The 16,063-nt window shown below is 29.3% G+C and overlaps 1 protein-coding gene across 1 annotated transcript; it reads left to right on the top strand.

Annotated features, from left to right (window-relative positions):
- Positions 1–1,311: 1,311 nt before the first annotated feature.
- LOC125855498 (adenylate isopentenyltransferase 1, chloroplastic-like) lies at positions 1,312–2,795 on the top strand. The gene has a single exon (XM_049535217.1). It carries the CDS (start codon positions 1,575–1,577, stop codon positions 2,571–2,573), a length of 999 nt encoding a protein of 332 aa, XP_049391174.1. The 5' UTR covers positions 1,312–1,574; the 3' UTR covers positions 2,574–2,795.
- The last annotated feature ends 13,268 nt before the right edge of the window (positions 2,796–16,063 follow it).

Genomic DNA, 16,063 nt, shown 5'->3' with positions numbered 1-16,063 from the left:
TTCCCAAATCTCACTTTGAGATATATCGGTAGGGGTGTTAATGGTTTGGATAAAAATTGATCCAAACCGAAAAATCAAACCAAATCGATTAAATGAACCGATTTAATTTGGGTTTTGATTTGGTTTGGTTTTAGATTGTTAAGAATCGATAGTATTTGGTTTGGTTATGGTTTTGTTCGGAAAAAATCGAAGAAATAACCGCACCGAACCAACAAGTTATATACATAAATTTTATTATTATACATACATAATATATTATATTCATAAACAATTTAAAAGATTTTATATATGTATCATCAAATTTATTTATAATTTACTTATGAAAGAAAAAATGTCCAAGGTGAGAACATTTTTCTTATTGGTTTTATATATATGAGTGTCTATAGAATTCTTTGTGGGACTGAAAATGTCATTGTCTCTTCCTTCTATGCCAAAATAGTGAATTTTGAAGTTTTATTTAGTAAATTCAATAATCGAAAGTTTTGTAATGCCAGTCATTCTAACTATTTTTTTTGTTTGAATGGATTGTTGTAACTTTTTTCACGTTTTGAATGAATTGTTTCTTTTATTTTTATGTATGGTTAATAACCGAATAACCGAACCAAACCAAACCAAAATCGAAAACAACCAAACCGATAAATGTATATTATATTTGGTTTGGTTTGGTTTTGATAATTTTAAAACCGATTAAGTTGATTTGGTTTTGATTTTGACCAATAACCGACCCAAACCAAACCGTGAACACCCCTATATACCGGGTATGTTTCATAGCTTATTAGTGTATTGCAAATATTAGTAATGTAGAGATTAGTTATAAGTGAATCTATATATTATTTTATGAATGAATTAATTATTCATATATTAATTACAGATGTATTACTTATTCCACCTTCTATTCGGTATAAAATAATACACAAATTCCCTAATAACATATACATGTATTAGTTATACAGATTTCTAAATTGTCAACCAAAGATCGTATTAATTTTAAACATTAATAACTTATTTTTCTTATCGACCTATAAAACGTTGTATAAGTTATATGAAAATTAATACTTGAATAACTTATTTCTTATCCAACTACCAAACGACTTGGACAGCACTAATGCTGGGTGAAAGGATATATAAAGGGAGACAAATGGACATAAATTCTCCCTCATATCACTAACACTTACACTAATCAAGAAAACTACACTACCTTACTTCAAAATGGCAACACTTTCAGCAAGAAACTAAGTAACTATCAAGGAAATGATACACGTAATGATCGAAAAGTGTCCATTATCCATAGCCATTGAAGTAAAAAAGCTCGAAAATTGCTCGTAGCTATGAAGAAGATGAACCAGCAAATATAATAGTACTACAATATACACACAATAACGAATAACAAATATATATACCCATTATCTGTTCCACTTTCATCAGCCCACCTTCTACTTCTCTGTTTTTTTTTTCGTACTATTCTCTGCCAAAGCAACGATCCATAAATAATCTTTCGTATTTTACTGTGCATATAAATAGTTGCTTAATTTATCATCATCATTATCATTATCATTATCGTTATCATCTACTTTATGAGAAAATTATCATTTTTATCAACGAGTACTAATCATTCCAACACGGTGTTTTTCTTCAGACCAAAAAACATTTTCTTCTTCCCCAAATGGACTCGTAATGTGGTTATATCAGCAACCAGTAGTAATGTACCCCGACGATCCAAAAAGATCGTCGTTATAATGGGTGCTACTGGTTGTGGAAAATCAAAACTCTCTATCGACCTCGCAACTCATTTCTTCCCTTCTATCGAAGTCATTAACTCCGATAAAATCCAAGTTTACAATGGTTTAGACATCACTACAAACAAAATTTCAATGACTGAACGCTGCGGTATCCATCATCATCTTCTCGGAGAGTTCAAACCTACTGAATCACACCCGGAGTTTTCCTCTTCCGATTTCCGTTCAGCTGGAGATTTCAGAATCAACGAAATCGTTAATCGAGGGAAAATCCCTTTTATTGTAGGTGGGTCTAACTCATTCATCTATGCTCTGTTAGTAAAACGATTTGATTCAGGATTCGACATTTTCGAATCGTTAAATCCAGTGATTAACGAGCTTCGTTACCAGTGTTGCTTCATCTGGGTTGATGCTATAGCACCTGTATTGAATCAGTATTTAGATAAACGAGTCGATGAAATGCTCGATTCGGAGATGTTTGAAGAGCTAAAAGAGTATTTCGAGAAAGAGGGGTTTTCCGATTCCAGTTCCGACGGGATCCGGAAGGCAATAGGAGTACCGGAGTTCGAGAAATACTTTAAAGGGAAGATATCATACGAAGAAGCAGCCATGGAGATAAAGGAGAACACGAGGATATTAGCAGAAATACAGGTGAAGAAGATCATGCGGCTGAGAGAAGGTGGATGGAACATACAAAGAGTGGATGCCACGGCGACGTTAACGGCGAAAATGGGGTCGGAAAAAATGGCCGGCGGCGAGAATCCGGCGAGGAAAATTTGGGAAGAACAGGTACTGGAACCAAGTGTCAAGATTGTGAAGCAGTTCTTGTTGGAGTAGGTCATTTTCCAGCTATTTCCAGCTCTCAATTTTTTCAATTATTTTTAAATTTCATCTTAATTTTAATTTATTTTATTTTTTTAAATATAGGGGGTAAATTGAGTAAGAGGGCTGGATCAATTAAAGTCAAACTCGTGATACTATGATTCGAATTATTACAACGGGTTATCAAGTTGATTCAATGAAATATTTTATTGACTATCAATTTTGAAGTTAGCTACAAGCAAAGTAGTTTGTTCGTAGCTAACATAGGGGAGGGGGAAGCAAGAAAAAAGTCTTATTTCTCTGTTTTGTTATGATGAATTTTTAGGATTACTTTTGATTTTCAAATATTTTAAATTTTATTTCTCATATATTGACCCATAACATAAAGAGTTTATTTGGGTTATAAGTTAAAAGGTATGTCTGTCCTCCATTTTTGTATGCATTAAGAATAGATGTGATGTGTTGATAAATGGGGTACAAAGTAGTACTTAGTTTTTTTTCTATGTAAAGCTAAATGATTTTGTATTTTCTCGCTCAATTGTTTGAATTGGTACAAATAATTAGATACAAAATGATGTTCGACCATGTTAGAATAAACACGGAGCAAGAACAATGGATTGTGTATTTTAATGCTATGAAAGAATCATTGAATTTGCTATTAAAAGAATCGTTTCAAGTCAAACTTTAAATCTCTCGAAGACAAAACATTATTCAATCAACTAAATGCCCTAACTATGTGTCAAAATTATCATTAAGGGCAACTCCGATTCAATAGGTGGATGACAAAGTATTTTTATTTCGTAAAATTAATGTGAGAGATGAACTATATTGGATATCAAGAGAGATAGAAGTAAGTCGAAGAAGTCTTAGAAAATGGTGATTATACAAAATATAACACACCTATAGCTTACGAAGGACATTATCTTAGACAGAAAAAAACATGAAAATTAAGGATTAAGCTAGAATGTTAGTAGGTAGTTAAGAGTTGTCAAGTTCTCTTATCAATATATGTTACTTATTTCCTTTGCTTCAGTTATCATATTATTTATTATTGCTACATATTCTTTTCTTAATTGTTTAGAACATAAGTTCTTCGCTATTATATTTGTTTTACATACTTGATTTTTGTTATATATTTATTCAAATCGAGAATATATCAGAAATAATTTTCTACGCTCACAAGATAAAGGAATACAATCGGTACATAAGAGGAATTTTTACGATTTTTTCCAAACTAGAAACAAATTCCCTTTAGAATATGAAGAGATTTTTATTTTTCATTTTTTGAGTCTATTAAAACTATATATTAATCAAGTAATATATTTTTTTTAAAATTTTTTGAAGGAGGTATTAAAGGATTTTCTGACGTTTGACCAAAAAGTGAAGTAACTTTATATAATGAACTGAAATTCTTGGATTTTAATTGGGACCCACTCATTTTTCATTCTAATTTGTGGGACATCTGACAAATAGGACTGTCCTTCATACCAATCTTCCCAACAAGGATAGCCAATGCAAGTGGGACAAAAAAATAATTATTCTAATATTTATTTTCAAAATATTTTAGGAGTAATTTATATTTATATTGAGAAAATGGTCAAATGCCCCCCTTAAGCTATGATCGAATTTTTAATTACACATTTCTTCTTCACAGAAGTCTTACCACCCCCTAAATTGTTTAAAATTAAAAAAATTATCCCCTTAAAATCTCACAACCACATTTATATTGTCAGGTGATATGCATGCGTTTGACAACTGAAAATTTTATTTAAAACTTCATTTTTATTTTTTCTCTTTTTAATTTATTATTCTAAAAACTATGCTAAAGGTCAAAAGGTTGAAATTTGTAGATTTGTATCTTGGATCTTCATATATTGAAACTTTTTTATTGTAATGTTGATTGCTAATTGTTTGAAGTTGAAAACACTGGGTTAATTGAGTTTATATATAGCTGCGATTTTTGGATCTGAAGCATTCATATGAATTTTGTGAATCTATATTCTTACATTAGGAGAAATTGAGTTCATCGATGGTTCGAAGAATATCATATGGCTGAAAATCGAAGCTAAAGGTTGAAACTTTGAAGCACAACATGAAATCACCATTAATGTTACTTTATAAGATTGAGTTCTAATTTTAACCTACTACAAACGAGCTCCGTTTTGAATGGGTAATAAATCAAAAGAATCGAAATGTTGAGATAAGCTTATATTTAAAATCTAAGGCAATTTGGAGAAGATTTAGGGTGATTTTGCATCAAATTTTCGTAGCAATCATACAAAGAAGATGAAGAACATGAACTACGTTTTTTCAGATTTGCAAGAAAATTACAAGTTGCTAAATCAGTTGAGAAGTATTATTTGAAGCTGAAATAAAATTTATCTATTAGATTGATTGTCTGAGACTTAAAGAAAAATCTTTAAATCGCCATCGAAACTAGCTTCGAACCGGAAAGAAATCAAATCCCAAAAATTGCAAGCGCATACAAATAAAATTTGTGGGTCTTTTGGGTATAGAATATAGGATCAAGAATTTTCCTTGTATTGAAAGTTTAATCGAAGAAAATCAGTTGAGTGTCACTATATTAGGCTTAAATTTGTTTTGATTTGAAAGATTTTGGGTCCGTAGTTCCTGATTGTAGAGAAAAGGGATGAAATTATTATCTACGATTTGTGGTGTATTGATTAATATAATAACGATGGTGATTCAAAATGGTGAGAAGTGGTGTAATTTGATGGCTGCATTGATGCTCTACTAAGTTTCTACGGAGAAGATATCATATTAGAAGTAAAAAGAAATAAAAGAAAAATAAAATGCATATATTTATGAAAAAATATTAAAAGTAATTTTTTTTTTTTTTATATCTTCACTCTCTCAAGGAGAGTGCAATACCTTCACTTTGCCATGTAGGCATTTAGAGTGGTAATAATTTTAGTTTTAAACAGTTTAGAGGGTAATAGGACTCCCGTAAAGAATAAGTGTGTAGTTGAGAAATCGGTCATAGCTTAAGGGGGCATTTGACCATTTTCTCTATTTATATTTGAAAATCTTTGCAATTTATACCTAAAAAGGATTAAAAAAAAAAGTTACTGCGGATTCATCAATATTTTCTATCCGTATTGTCTTAGTGTATGTGACGCTTTTAACTTTTCGTGATTGAAACTTTTTAACTTAGACCATATATTTGGATATAATTTTTTTAGATTTTTGGGATGTAATTCTAGTCTTAATTCTCGACATTTATCTATCTTCAACCCAAGATTTGGGGCTCTTGTTACTTTGTTTTAATTTATTTATATTGTTTTGACTTAACTTATTATCGTGATTCGTGCAAATGATCGCACCTTTTTATTGTTACGGGTTTTTGAATATAGCCGTTAGTTTGTTATTGCTTTGGTATTCATTGTCATGTTTCTCGCGCTGTCTTTTTTTCATTTTATTATTGTTTTAATTTGTTTAAGCTGAAAATTTGTTCGAAAAATTGTATATACTCTATCTTCTTCAAATTCTACTAAGTGGGATTTCACTAAATATATTATAATCGTTGTGGTCTTATATTGAACATGCATTAAAACATAATCTTGGTGATTTGACGTACCAACAAGATGTCAATAACAAAATATAAGTGATATGGGTTTAATTTTTTAAGATTTTAATATTTAATTTAATATTTATAATGATAAATTTATATTTACTCTTTATTGTAATTTTGATGATTTTTTTTTTATATAAATTTATATTTTATATCAAATGTACTGAATTCATATAAGCTCAATACCAATAAGTTACATCCATTCTTGTAAAAAGAGACAAGAAAATTAATCCAAATATAAATTAACATATTGGCTTGAGTTTCTCCTTGTCTTTCTTCTAATTAATTAGATTATTTAATTAATTAAATTTTTATTAATATTAAAATAGAAAATATTTCATTCATCTAAATAAGAATTTTGGGAAATATAGACAAGAGGGAATGGTGAGGAGTCATATTATTGTATCATATATACAGTGGCGGAGCCAGGATTTAGATTGAGGGGTGTCAAAATATAAAGTAGTATGCACACAAGTTATCTAAAAAGTTAAAAAAAACGCTGAAAGCCTTTAAAATAAAATAGGCTTCAGCAAGGTTCGAACTCCCAACGCCTAGGTCAATGACAAGGCGGAACTTTGTAGCCCCTGAACCGCTGAACCAACACTTCAACTTGGTTCAGGAGTGTCAATTCTAATATATATAGGTATAAAATCAGAATTTGACTTACCTATACAACTTAATTTTCCAATGAAGGGGTGTCGCTTGACACTCCTCGGGCAAGGGTAGCTCCGCCCCTGCATATATACTCTCATTGTTTCAATTATGCACCGATATTTGATTAGATACGAAATTAAGCGGAAAAAAAAGACTTTTAAAATTTATAATCTTAAACATGTCATAATATCTAAGTTACAACAAAAATAGGTAAATACTTTTTTTTCGAAGAAAATAAGTTGCTGAAAAATAAGAAAAATGATTTTCTTAATGGAAGTTGGGAAAACAAGTTGTACAAGTAATATGCCACATCAATTGTGTGTTCCTCACATCCTCCAACACACCTCATCTTCACCTACATTCCCGTAGTCTCATCCCCCACCCCCACCACCCAATCTCTAGTTCTTATAGTATTTAACTAGATTATATATAAATGATTTTATGATAATATTTTCTGTATACCTGCCGAGTAGACAAGAAAATAAATTTAAAAATCAACTTACGTTTCTAGAAAATATTTTTCTTCGTACCAAATACACCCTAAGTTTAAAGCTAATTATTTATCAACATAAATAAAAAAGAATGTCACAAGTCTTTAATCTAAAAATGTACACATATGATTGTTGCTTTTAGAAAGACAATTTGAATGCTAGATAAGTTTAGCTGTTGAGACAATTGTCACAATGCCAGTCATGGCTTAGGAGGGACAGCTAAATGAACCAAAAAACTAGTGAAACATCAGTTAAAAAGCATAATGGAAACTTCATTTTCTTAGTACAAATTGCTATTCAATTCTTATTTGAGTCCCAACTTCTTGTAGTTAACATCTGGTAAATGTGGGGACCTAGATCTACTTGAAAGGTCTTCATCACATTGCTATATTAAAAAAGGTGTATATGCTATGGTTTGCTTAGCCCTTAGGCCTCAATTCACAACAATTCTAAGACTGACACGTTGATCCTACTGTATTAAGTAGATGCTGAATTTTGTTGACTTGAAAAGTATTATTACTTGTTAATCCTCTCAATATAATCGATTTGAAGGAGGCACTACGCCCATTCTACTACCTCCACCCTGCCATCCCCATTCAATATGATCCACCGACTCTAAAATTGAATTATCGTGAAATAGTTAGAGTTTCTAGTTTCAATTTTTCAAAAAATTTTATATAAGCTTATTTGATGAGAGTTTAAATTAGTCCGACCATTAGGATTTAGATTTCGGAGGTGCTGGTCTAGCAACATATAGTGAAGGATCGTCGGTTGGACACTTTTTTTTCTTAAAATTCTTAAATTTTGTTCCAAAAAAAGTATTTTTTTCGTACTTTGTATGGCTGGCAATGCTTAAATAGGTAAGACAATAGGTAAGACATGATCTAATCATAGAGCATATAGAAGTAATGTATTTATTGGGTTCCAATTGATAGAGTAAGGACCTATATTATCCTATAACTTTAGCCAGCTCATTTAGTAGAGATTCTTTATTTAAGAAATGGACATTTATATATGCAATTGAATTGTTACGTTTCAACAACCCTTCGAGGTACTTTAGAAATGGACATGTGCATGGTATATGACACCCAATAAGTTGACTAGTGTTGAGCCTGAATTCGTCTGGTAAGGTTGGTACCTACCTTAAAAAAGGAGGCTTGCCTCAGGGTAGAGTCAGGATTAAAGGGGTAAATAAGAATCTTTTTTTAGATGAAAATTATATTATTTTATATATGTTTTTATCGAAGAAAAAAGAGTAACTAAAATGTTATTGAAAATATTTAAAAATATTCTTGAACCCCATTTGATAATTTCTATGCCTAATGTAAGTATCTTGAACCATTTGATAACTCCTAGCTAATATTGCTAATTGGTTTCTACTATATTTTGTACTGTTTTTAAAACTAATTTGTCTAATTGATTAAACAAACCAGATACATTTATTGATTTGTTGACCTTTGTTATAAAAATTGTTTCTTACTAGGTCATTTTGAGTCCCAACTAATTTAGATTCTCATATAAGGTGTGTTGAAAAAGTAAATATTTTCTATCAAGTTTTTTTGTTTTTTTTTTTTCAATTTTAGGATTCAAAGTTGAGTTCCCTGAACCTATCTCGAACCGCCCAAACTTTTTACGCTAATTTGGGTTGTAGTCATTGGTGTGGAATGCACCAAATGATATAGTCTTTTTTGTTCACTTAGCTTAAAAGGATAAAGGAATTCACCTTAATTAGAGGTATCAAGTTCGAGCCCTATGTATAGAGAAAAATTGTTGGAAGCGTCACCCCCGAACGTGTCCTATAATATGTGATCTAGATTTAGTCGGAACTTCAATGCGAACTCCAAAGACCGAGCGGAAAATCAAAAGAAGAAAAGGAAACAACAGCCTGAATATGCTGATCGCCACATGGGACTTAATAAACCCAAAATGACATATATATAACTCCACAACTTGCCTAATGGTAATTTATAATTGGTACTAGCCACAAACTTAAATCAATGTACAATTTTATATGAACATTAATTGAGTACGGCCTCCAGGTAATTTTTTTTATTGTATGACAATTTATATAAAGTATTCTAACATTCTTACTTAGTTAGATTACCTAATTTTTACCCTAGATAATTTCTACAATGAAAGAGACAAATTAAAGTCATAATTAATAAAACTTCCTTGGTACTCAAAACTTGTTCATTCTTGCCAAGCTGGTTATCATGTATGTCAAATTTATAAAATATATCAATCAAGAAGCTTGGATACATCCTTTAAAAAGTATTTTTACTATCTTATCCATAATCCTTAATTAAATAAGTGTAGTACTTATCTAATTTCATGTTGGTTACATAATATTCATTTTGGAAGAAAATAATTAATACCTTTTTGATTATATGATATATTCAACGAATACATGTAAGGTGTGAAAAGAAGTTGCACAAATATCCTAATATATGGAGCTATTAGAATTGACTATGGCAGGGATTAGGAGATCATGAAGAGGTAGACTAAAAAAGTATTGAAACAAGGCGATTAAGCAAATAAGACATGAAACACCTCCATCTTACCAATCGAGGACATGATTATCTTAGATAAGAGAAAATGAAGGCCGAGAATTAGCGTAGAAGGTTAATAGATTGAATATTATACTATTTTATTACCTATATTATCTTATTCTTCGATAATTTACTATAAGCTTATCATACTATTCACAATTACTATTGTCTTGTTCTTCATTATTCCCTTTAAATTGCTTTATTTGAGATGACGACGTTATTTCAGAAACAACCTCTCCACCTTCTTATGATAAGGATAAGGTTTATGTACACATTATCTTCTTCCCAAATTTTATTTATGTTATTACGCTGAATATGTTATTATTGCGGAGGTCACATGTTAGCAATAAATTTGTTATGAAAATGATAAAACATGACAAAGACAAAAAAGGGTGGCATGCGAGTAACACTAAGGAGAACTAGTGTTAGCCCATGCCTTAGCCAACTAGCCACAATATATGAAAATCATTGGCTGAATTTGGACATGCTTTGGTTAATTAACCAAGTTTGTTTGACTGTATAAGAACATAGAATTATTTTTAATACATCCATCACATGTACACATTTATATATGCTGACCATATAAATTAATAATTAAGAGGATGATGATTGAATAATTATATATTTAATGGGAGATCAAAGATAATAGTGAAAAACAAAAATAATATCGAGAAAAGAGTGAGCTGATCGAGTACCTTGGAAGCATCTCAAATTATTTCACGCTCACTTAAAAAAATAAAAAATATAAGATATAGTTTATTAAATTATTTATATTTATTAGATATTTTTGAATATTAAGCACAATTAAAAAGAAGTAGTTCATTAATACCAGACTAGCTATACTATCTTTATTCTTTTATCTTTAATTTGTAAAATAACACTTCAGGATAAATATAAGTATATTTTGCTGCAGCACACTTATTTTGAAATAGAGTAATAATTATCCGCCATGTACCACATTAACAAAAAATATAATCAATATAGGGTGGAGTCACTATACCAAAAATAATCTTTAGCGACAATATATTAACGACAATAACTTAATTATCACTAAATATGTTTTGTGGAAACAATTACTAGTGACAATTATATTTTTATTTGTAAATGCCCCTAAAATCTATTACGATGAAATTGACAATTAACTAGTGCTGATAAAAACTTTAACACTTTTTGTTAATATACATATTTATTATCGCTAGTATTTTTATAATAGATAGTCGTGCATATTCGACCAACCTTAATATCTTTAATTTAAATTTCATAAATTATTAATTTAAAAATTAAATTTCAAATTTATAAACTTAAAATTCTGACTTTATCGGCGCATTAATATATGTGAAATTAACAAAGTTTGAGGTTAATGGCTTGGAAGAAAGATGAGGTGGGTTTGAGTCAGTCCGCGTGCGTGTCCTTTTGCGCATGATCCTATACAACCCATGCTTGCCTTTTAAAAAATAATTATTTTTTTATAAGAGTTTTAATTAAAATAATTTACTTATATTTCAAATTTAATCAATTATGATAAATTATGCATTTGGTTTATGAACAAATTTTATATTTTTACTCTATTTCTGTATTTTAAAGAGGTGTGCTATGTATCACATGATGATTTTATCTTTTAGAGAAGTATTTAAATTTCTAAACTCGGCATGAATTATTAATTTATTTCTGAATTATTGACAACTTTAAAAACACTTATTAATTTGACTAACTAAACTTATCTACACTTTCGATCTTATAACATGGTTGAAATGTACACCCCTGAATTCTTGCCAAGTTTAGTGGTATTTTCAACACTTTTCTCAAATTTTTATTAAGAGTTTCATGCTCCTATAAGAGTTTGAAACCACTTGTTATGTCATGTGAAAGATTGGTTAAGTCAAGTAGAGATGTGTTTTTAAGACTGTTATTAGTTTAGATATGAAATTAATAATTTGTGCCAAGTTTAAAAGTGTTGTCAATATTTCTCTCTTTTATCTTTCTGAGTAATTGATCAAGTTAGAATACCACAGACGCTCGATTTTTTGATTTGATCTTTATCGACTATTGATTTTCAATTAAATGACCTAATAATATACTCTCTCCGTTCACTTTTAATTGTTATGTTGCGCTTTTCAAATATTAATTTGACTAATTTTCAATGTCAAATTAGATTACATTCACTTCAATATTTTAAACAAAATTAGATATTCAAAAACTATACGAAAAATACTATAAATTGCAATTCTTTACATATTAATATGATGAAAAAATATATCGTAAAATGTTAGTCAATTTTTTTATAATTTAACTTTAAAAAATGAAATTATACAATTAAAAATAGACGGATAGAGTAAGAGTCTATCAAAACACATAAAAGAGATACTATTTTTTTAATTAGATATTTTTGGAATTGCAGACTTGAGTACTGCTTTGCCAGTATCAAAGCAGTTGCGTCATGACGTTTATAAGCACAAGGAGAAGAACGTTTGTTGGCGTTTTGCATGCTCACCATTTAATATTTTTTAATTTTCCACACTCCAAGACAAAAGAAAAATAGAATTCATTACAAGTAAAAATGTGGTACAACGAATGAAGTTATTTTTTTCTTAATCAGAGATGTCGGATTCGAGTTCTAAATATAAAAAAATGTTTGGTAGAAAGTGCTTCCTCCCAAATAGAGTCCTACACGGCATAAATTCAAAATAGTCAAACTCTAATACGAATACTAAACGTAGATGAAAAACTAAAAATAAAAATAGAATTAATTACCCCAACTCCCCAAACCCAACTTAGGCTGCCTATTCAAAGTTGACACATCTAGACTATTGGTCACAAGCAGACAAAACCAAACATATGAGTATGTTAATTAATTCTGCTTAGCCTTATCAGCATGAGTTGTGATGTAATAGTGAGACTGCTCCATTCTTAATCAAAGGTCTCGAGTTTGAGCCTTTAATATGAAAAAAATTCTATTGAAAACGCCTCCTCCATATAAGCCATTTAATGCATGATCCAAATTTAGTCGGAGCTCTACTACAAATTCCAAACATTGAATGGAAAATTAAAAAAATAAAAAAATTACTCCAATCACAACATATATATAGGGTTTTTTTCTGTAATAATCATGTTATAACTATTTTTTAAGGGGCGTGAAAAATTCAAAACGAACTAAGTAAAAAATGAATGGAGGAAGTAATAGCCAAATTGATGTTTTGAACTAAGTTTTCATGATATATTATATTACTCGTTCTTTATAATAACATTTTGTTATAATAACAAAACAATATCAAATAAACGATATTTATATAAAAAAATTTAACGGTGCAAAGCAATTATCTGAATTGAAGTACGGTTATAATGTGTTAAGCAAATACCACTAAGTTACTGAATCACCACAAAATTTAAACTATCTGAATTTTAATTAACATTCTGAAACATATTTATTTTATCGTATTGACATGAAAAGAATTGAAACTTATAGTACATATTGTATAGTTTTAGAAAATCTAAATTCTAATTTTAAAAGGGAAAAATCACACCATATACACATTTAAGGGTCAATATTACAAGTTTTAAACACATTCTTCAAATATTCTTACTTATAACAGTTTATTTACAGGTTATAACATATTACTTAAATTTAACTTTATTTAAAAATTAATTACAGGTTTATTTAAAAATAATTAATCTCTTTATATTTTTATATTATTAATTATTAATAGCTAGCTAATATAATTTCAGTTTCTTTTTTAAAATCGAAATTATCAGTTACACGAATTTAGGGATTTACATTGATTAGACTTCCTTTTTTACCGTTACACTCCAATTAATTTTATTTAAAAATCAATTTCCATTTATTTAATAAATGATTAATCTATTTATGGTTTTTTTATTATTAATTAATAATATGTAATTAAATTGATTTCTGTTCCTTTTTTAAATCTGAAATTATCAGTTACATAGATATAAGGATTCACCTACAACAAGTTTCCTTCTTTACCGTTACCACCTCCCATACGTCAATCCCACCCCCTCCAAACCGCCCATACGTCAATCCCTCCCCCCTCCCCCCACGCTCATCCAGTTCTACATGCCATTAACACACTAGCCCAATTTTACCTTCATCCATCACATCTTTCTCACCACCAAACTACACTAACTTTACAATCCTCCATTCAATTTAGTTTTTTCAACAAAACCATGTCGAAGAAAACGGTTGTAACTCCTCGAAAGATCCCTCGATTAGTCGAAGGAACTTCTACGGATGAAGTTCATGCTCCATATTTCAACATTTTGACTGAAATACCGCTGCCAAACATTGTTGAAACTCCGGCTAGGGGTGATTCATCTCTATTGAAAGATCAAAAACAGAAAAAAAATGACTCAAATAAAAGGGTGAGTCCGATAAATCGAAAGGAGAAGAAGAGGAAGGGGGAAAATGTTGAAACCCCTTTTGATTCTAATTCTGATTCTGATTTTGTTACTGAATCAAAAAAGAAAAAAAGAAAAAAAACAATGAATGTTGAAGTTGCTCAGTCGTCAAAACCATCTACAAGAAGATCCAAAAAAAAAGAAGGAATCAGAAGTCCCAACACCTAAAAAAGACAAAAAAAATTGTTAGGGTAAATATTATATTCAATTTATTTTCACATTATTAAAACTACTGATTTTTTCCTAAAAATATCACATTATTCTTATATTATTTTCGAAATAGTTGTTTGAATGAAACGTGTATGAAATCTGATTAATATGTGTATGATTCTGATTAAACAGTTGATTGTTGGATATTGTATGATTTGTGATATAATAGTGGTATACAAATGGTATGAATTGTGTTTTAACAGTAGTGTGATTGTCTATTAACTGTATATACAAAGAGTGAGAATGGCGCTATCAGTGAGAGTGAAGTTACTGGTACGATTGCTAGCAAATTTGGTGGACCTCGCATAGCAAAAGAACATGTTCCGGATACCACCAATTATCCTACACCAAGACCACGAACAAGAAATTTGAAATAGTTGATTGCACCTTCTACTTTTTTAGAATTACATGTTTTTTTTTTTACTTTTGAACAACTTTTTTGTATTTAAGTATTTGATGATATATAATATCATATGTTTTCTTCCAATCAGATACCATATACATATGAATTACTGTTTGGCTATTATAATTTCAGGATACTAGTAATATACAGATTTCACACCATTTGGATTCACTATTTTAAAATACAGTGTGAATCCAAATTGTACAATTAATGGATGAAACGTGTGTGAAATTTGATTAATATGTGTATGACACTCAATTTAATGTTTGATGGTTGGATATTGTATTAATTGTGATATAATATTGTTATACAAATGATATACATTGTGTGATTATATGAAATTGATTTATTGTTAGTATAATATGTGTGATATAAACTGAAGTTCATGTTTGAATGAAACTTGAATAAGATTGGTATAAAGTTTGTTATATATTACACTATATTTACACTATCTTATATATTAATCTGGAATAAATTTTATTTCCAAGTATATTAAATCTGTATAAATAATTAATGAATCGCGTATATGAAATCTGGAATCTAAAATCTGAAATTTGTACAAATATTTACACTATCTTATATATTAATATGAAATAAATTTTATTTTCTAGTATATGAAATCTGTATGAATAATTAATGAATCATGTATATGAAATCTGAAATCGGAAACCTGTACAAATAGTTTCACTATCTTATATATTAATTTGGAATAAATTTTATTTCCAAGTATATGAAATCGTAAAGAAATCTACATTAGCTTTCTTTTGATCTAAAAAAACCCGCACACCAACATCATTGTGGATACTAACAGGGGGACATCTATCACTAACTATATATTTCATCTCTATATTGTGAATATTAACATCTATCATTAGTTGCGATGTTATCGCACTTACTAGACCACTATAAAGATTAGAATACTCATATATAATCCCCTCCATCTAAAAATCAACATATTTCCCTGTTTCATTAAAAAAAAAATAACAATTAGTCTTACATAATACAAAAAAAAACAAAATTATACACACTTGTCATTATTTTTTCACACAAAAATCATTCAAACAGTAAACTACAAACATATTTCATTAAAAAATAAAATTTCAGATTTCATACTCACTTAATACAAATTTCATACATACAATCATCATTTATACCAAATTTATACATTTCTCATACCAAATAGTTCATTCCTT

Source organism: Solanum stenotomum, chromosome 2 (assembly GCF_019186545.1).
Source record: "Solanum stenotomum isolate F172 chromosome 2, ASM1918654v1, whole genome shotgun sequence".
Taxonomy (NCBI): Eukaryota; Viridiplantae; Streptophyta; class Magnoliopsida; order Solanales; family Solanaceae; genus Solanum; species Solanum stenotomum.
This window is presented reverse-complemented; position numbering and strand designations above follow the sequence as displayed.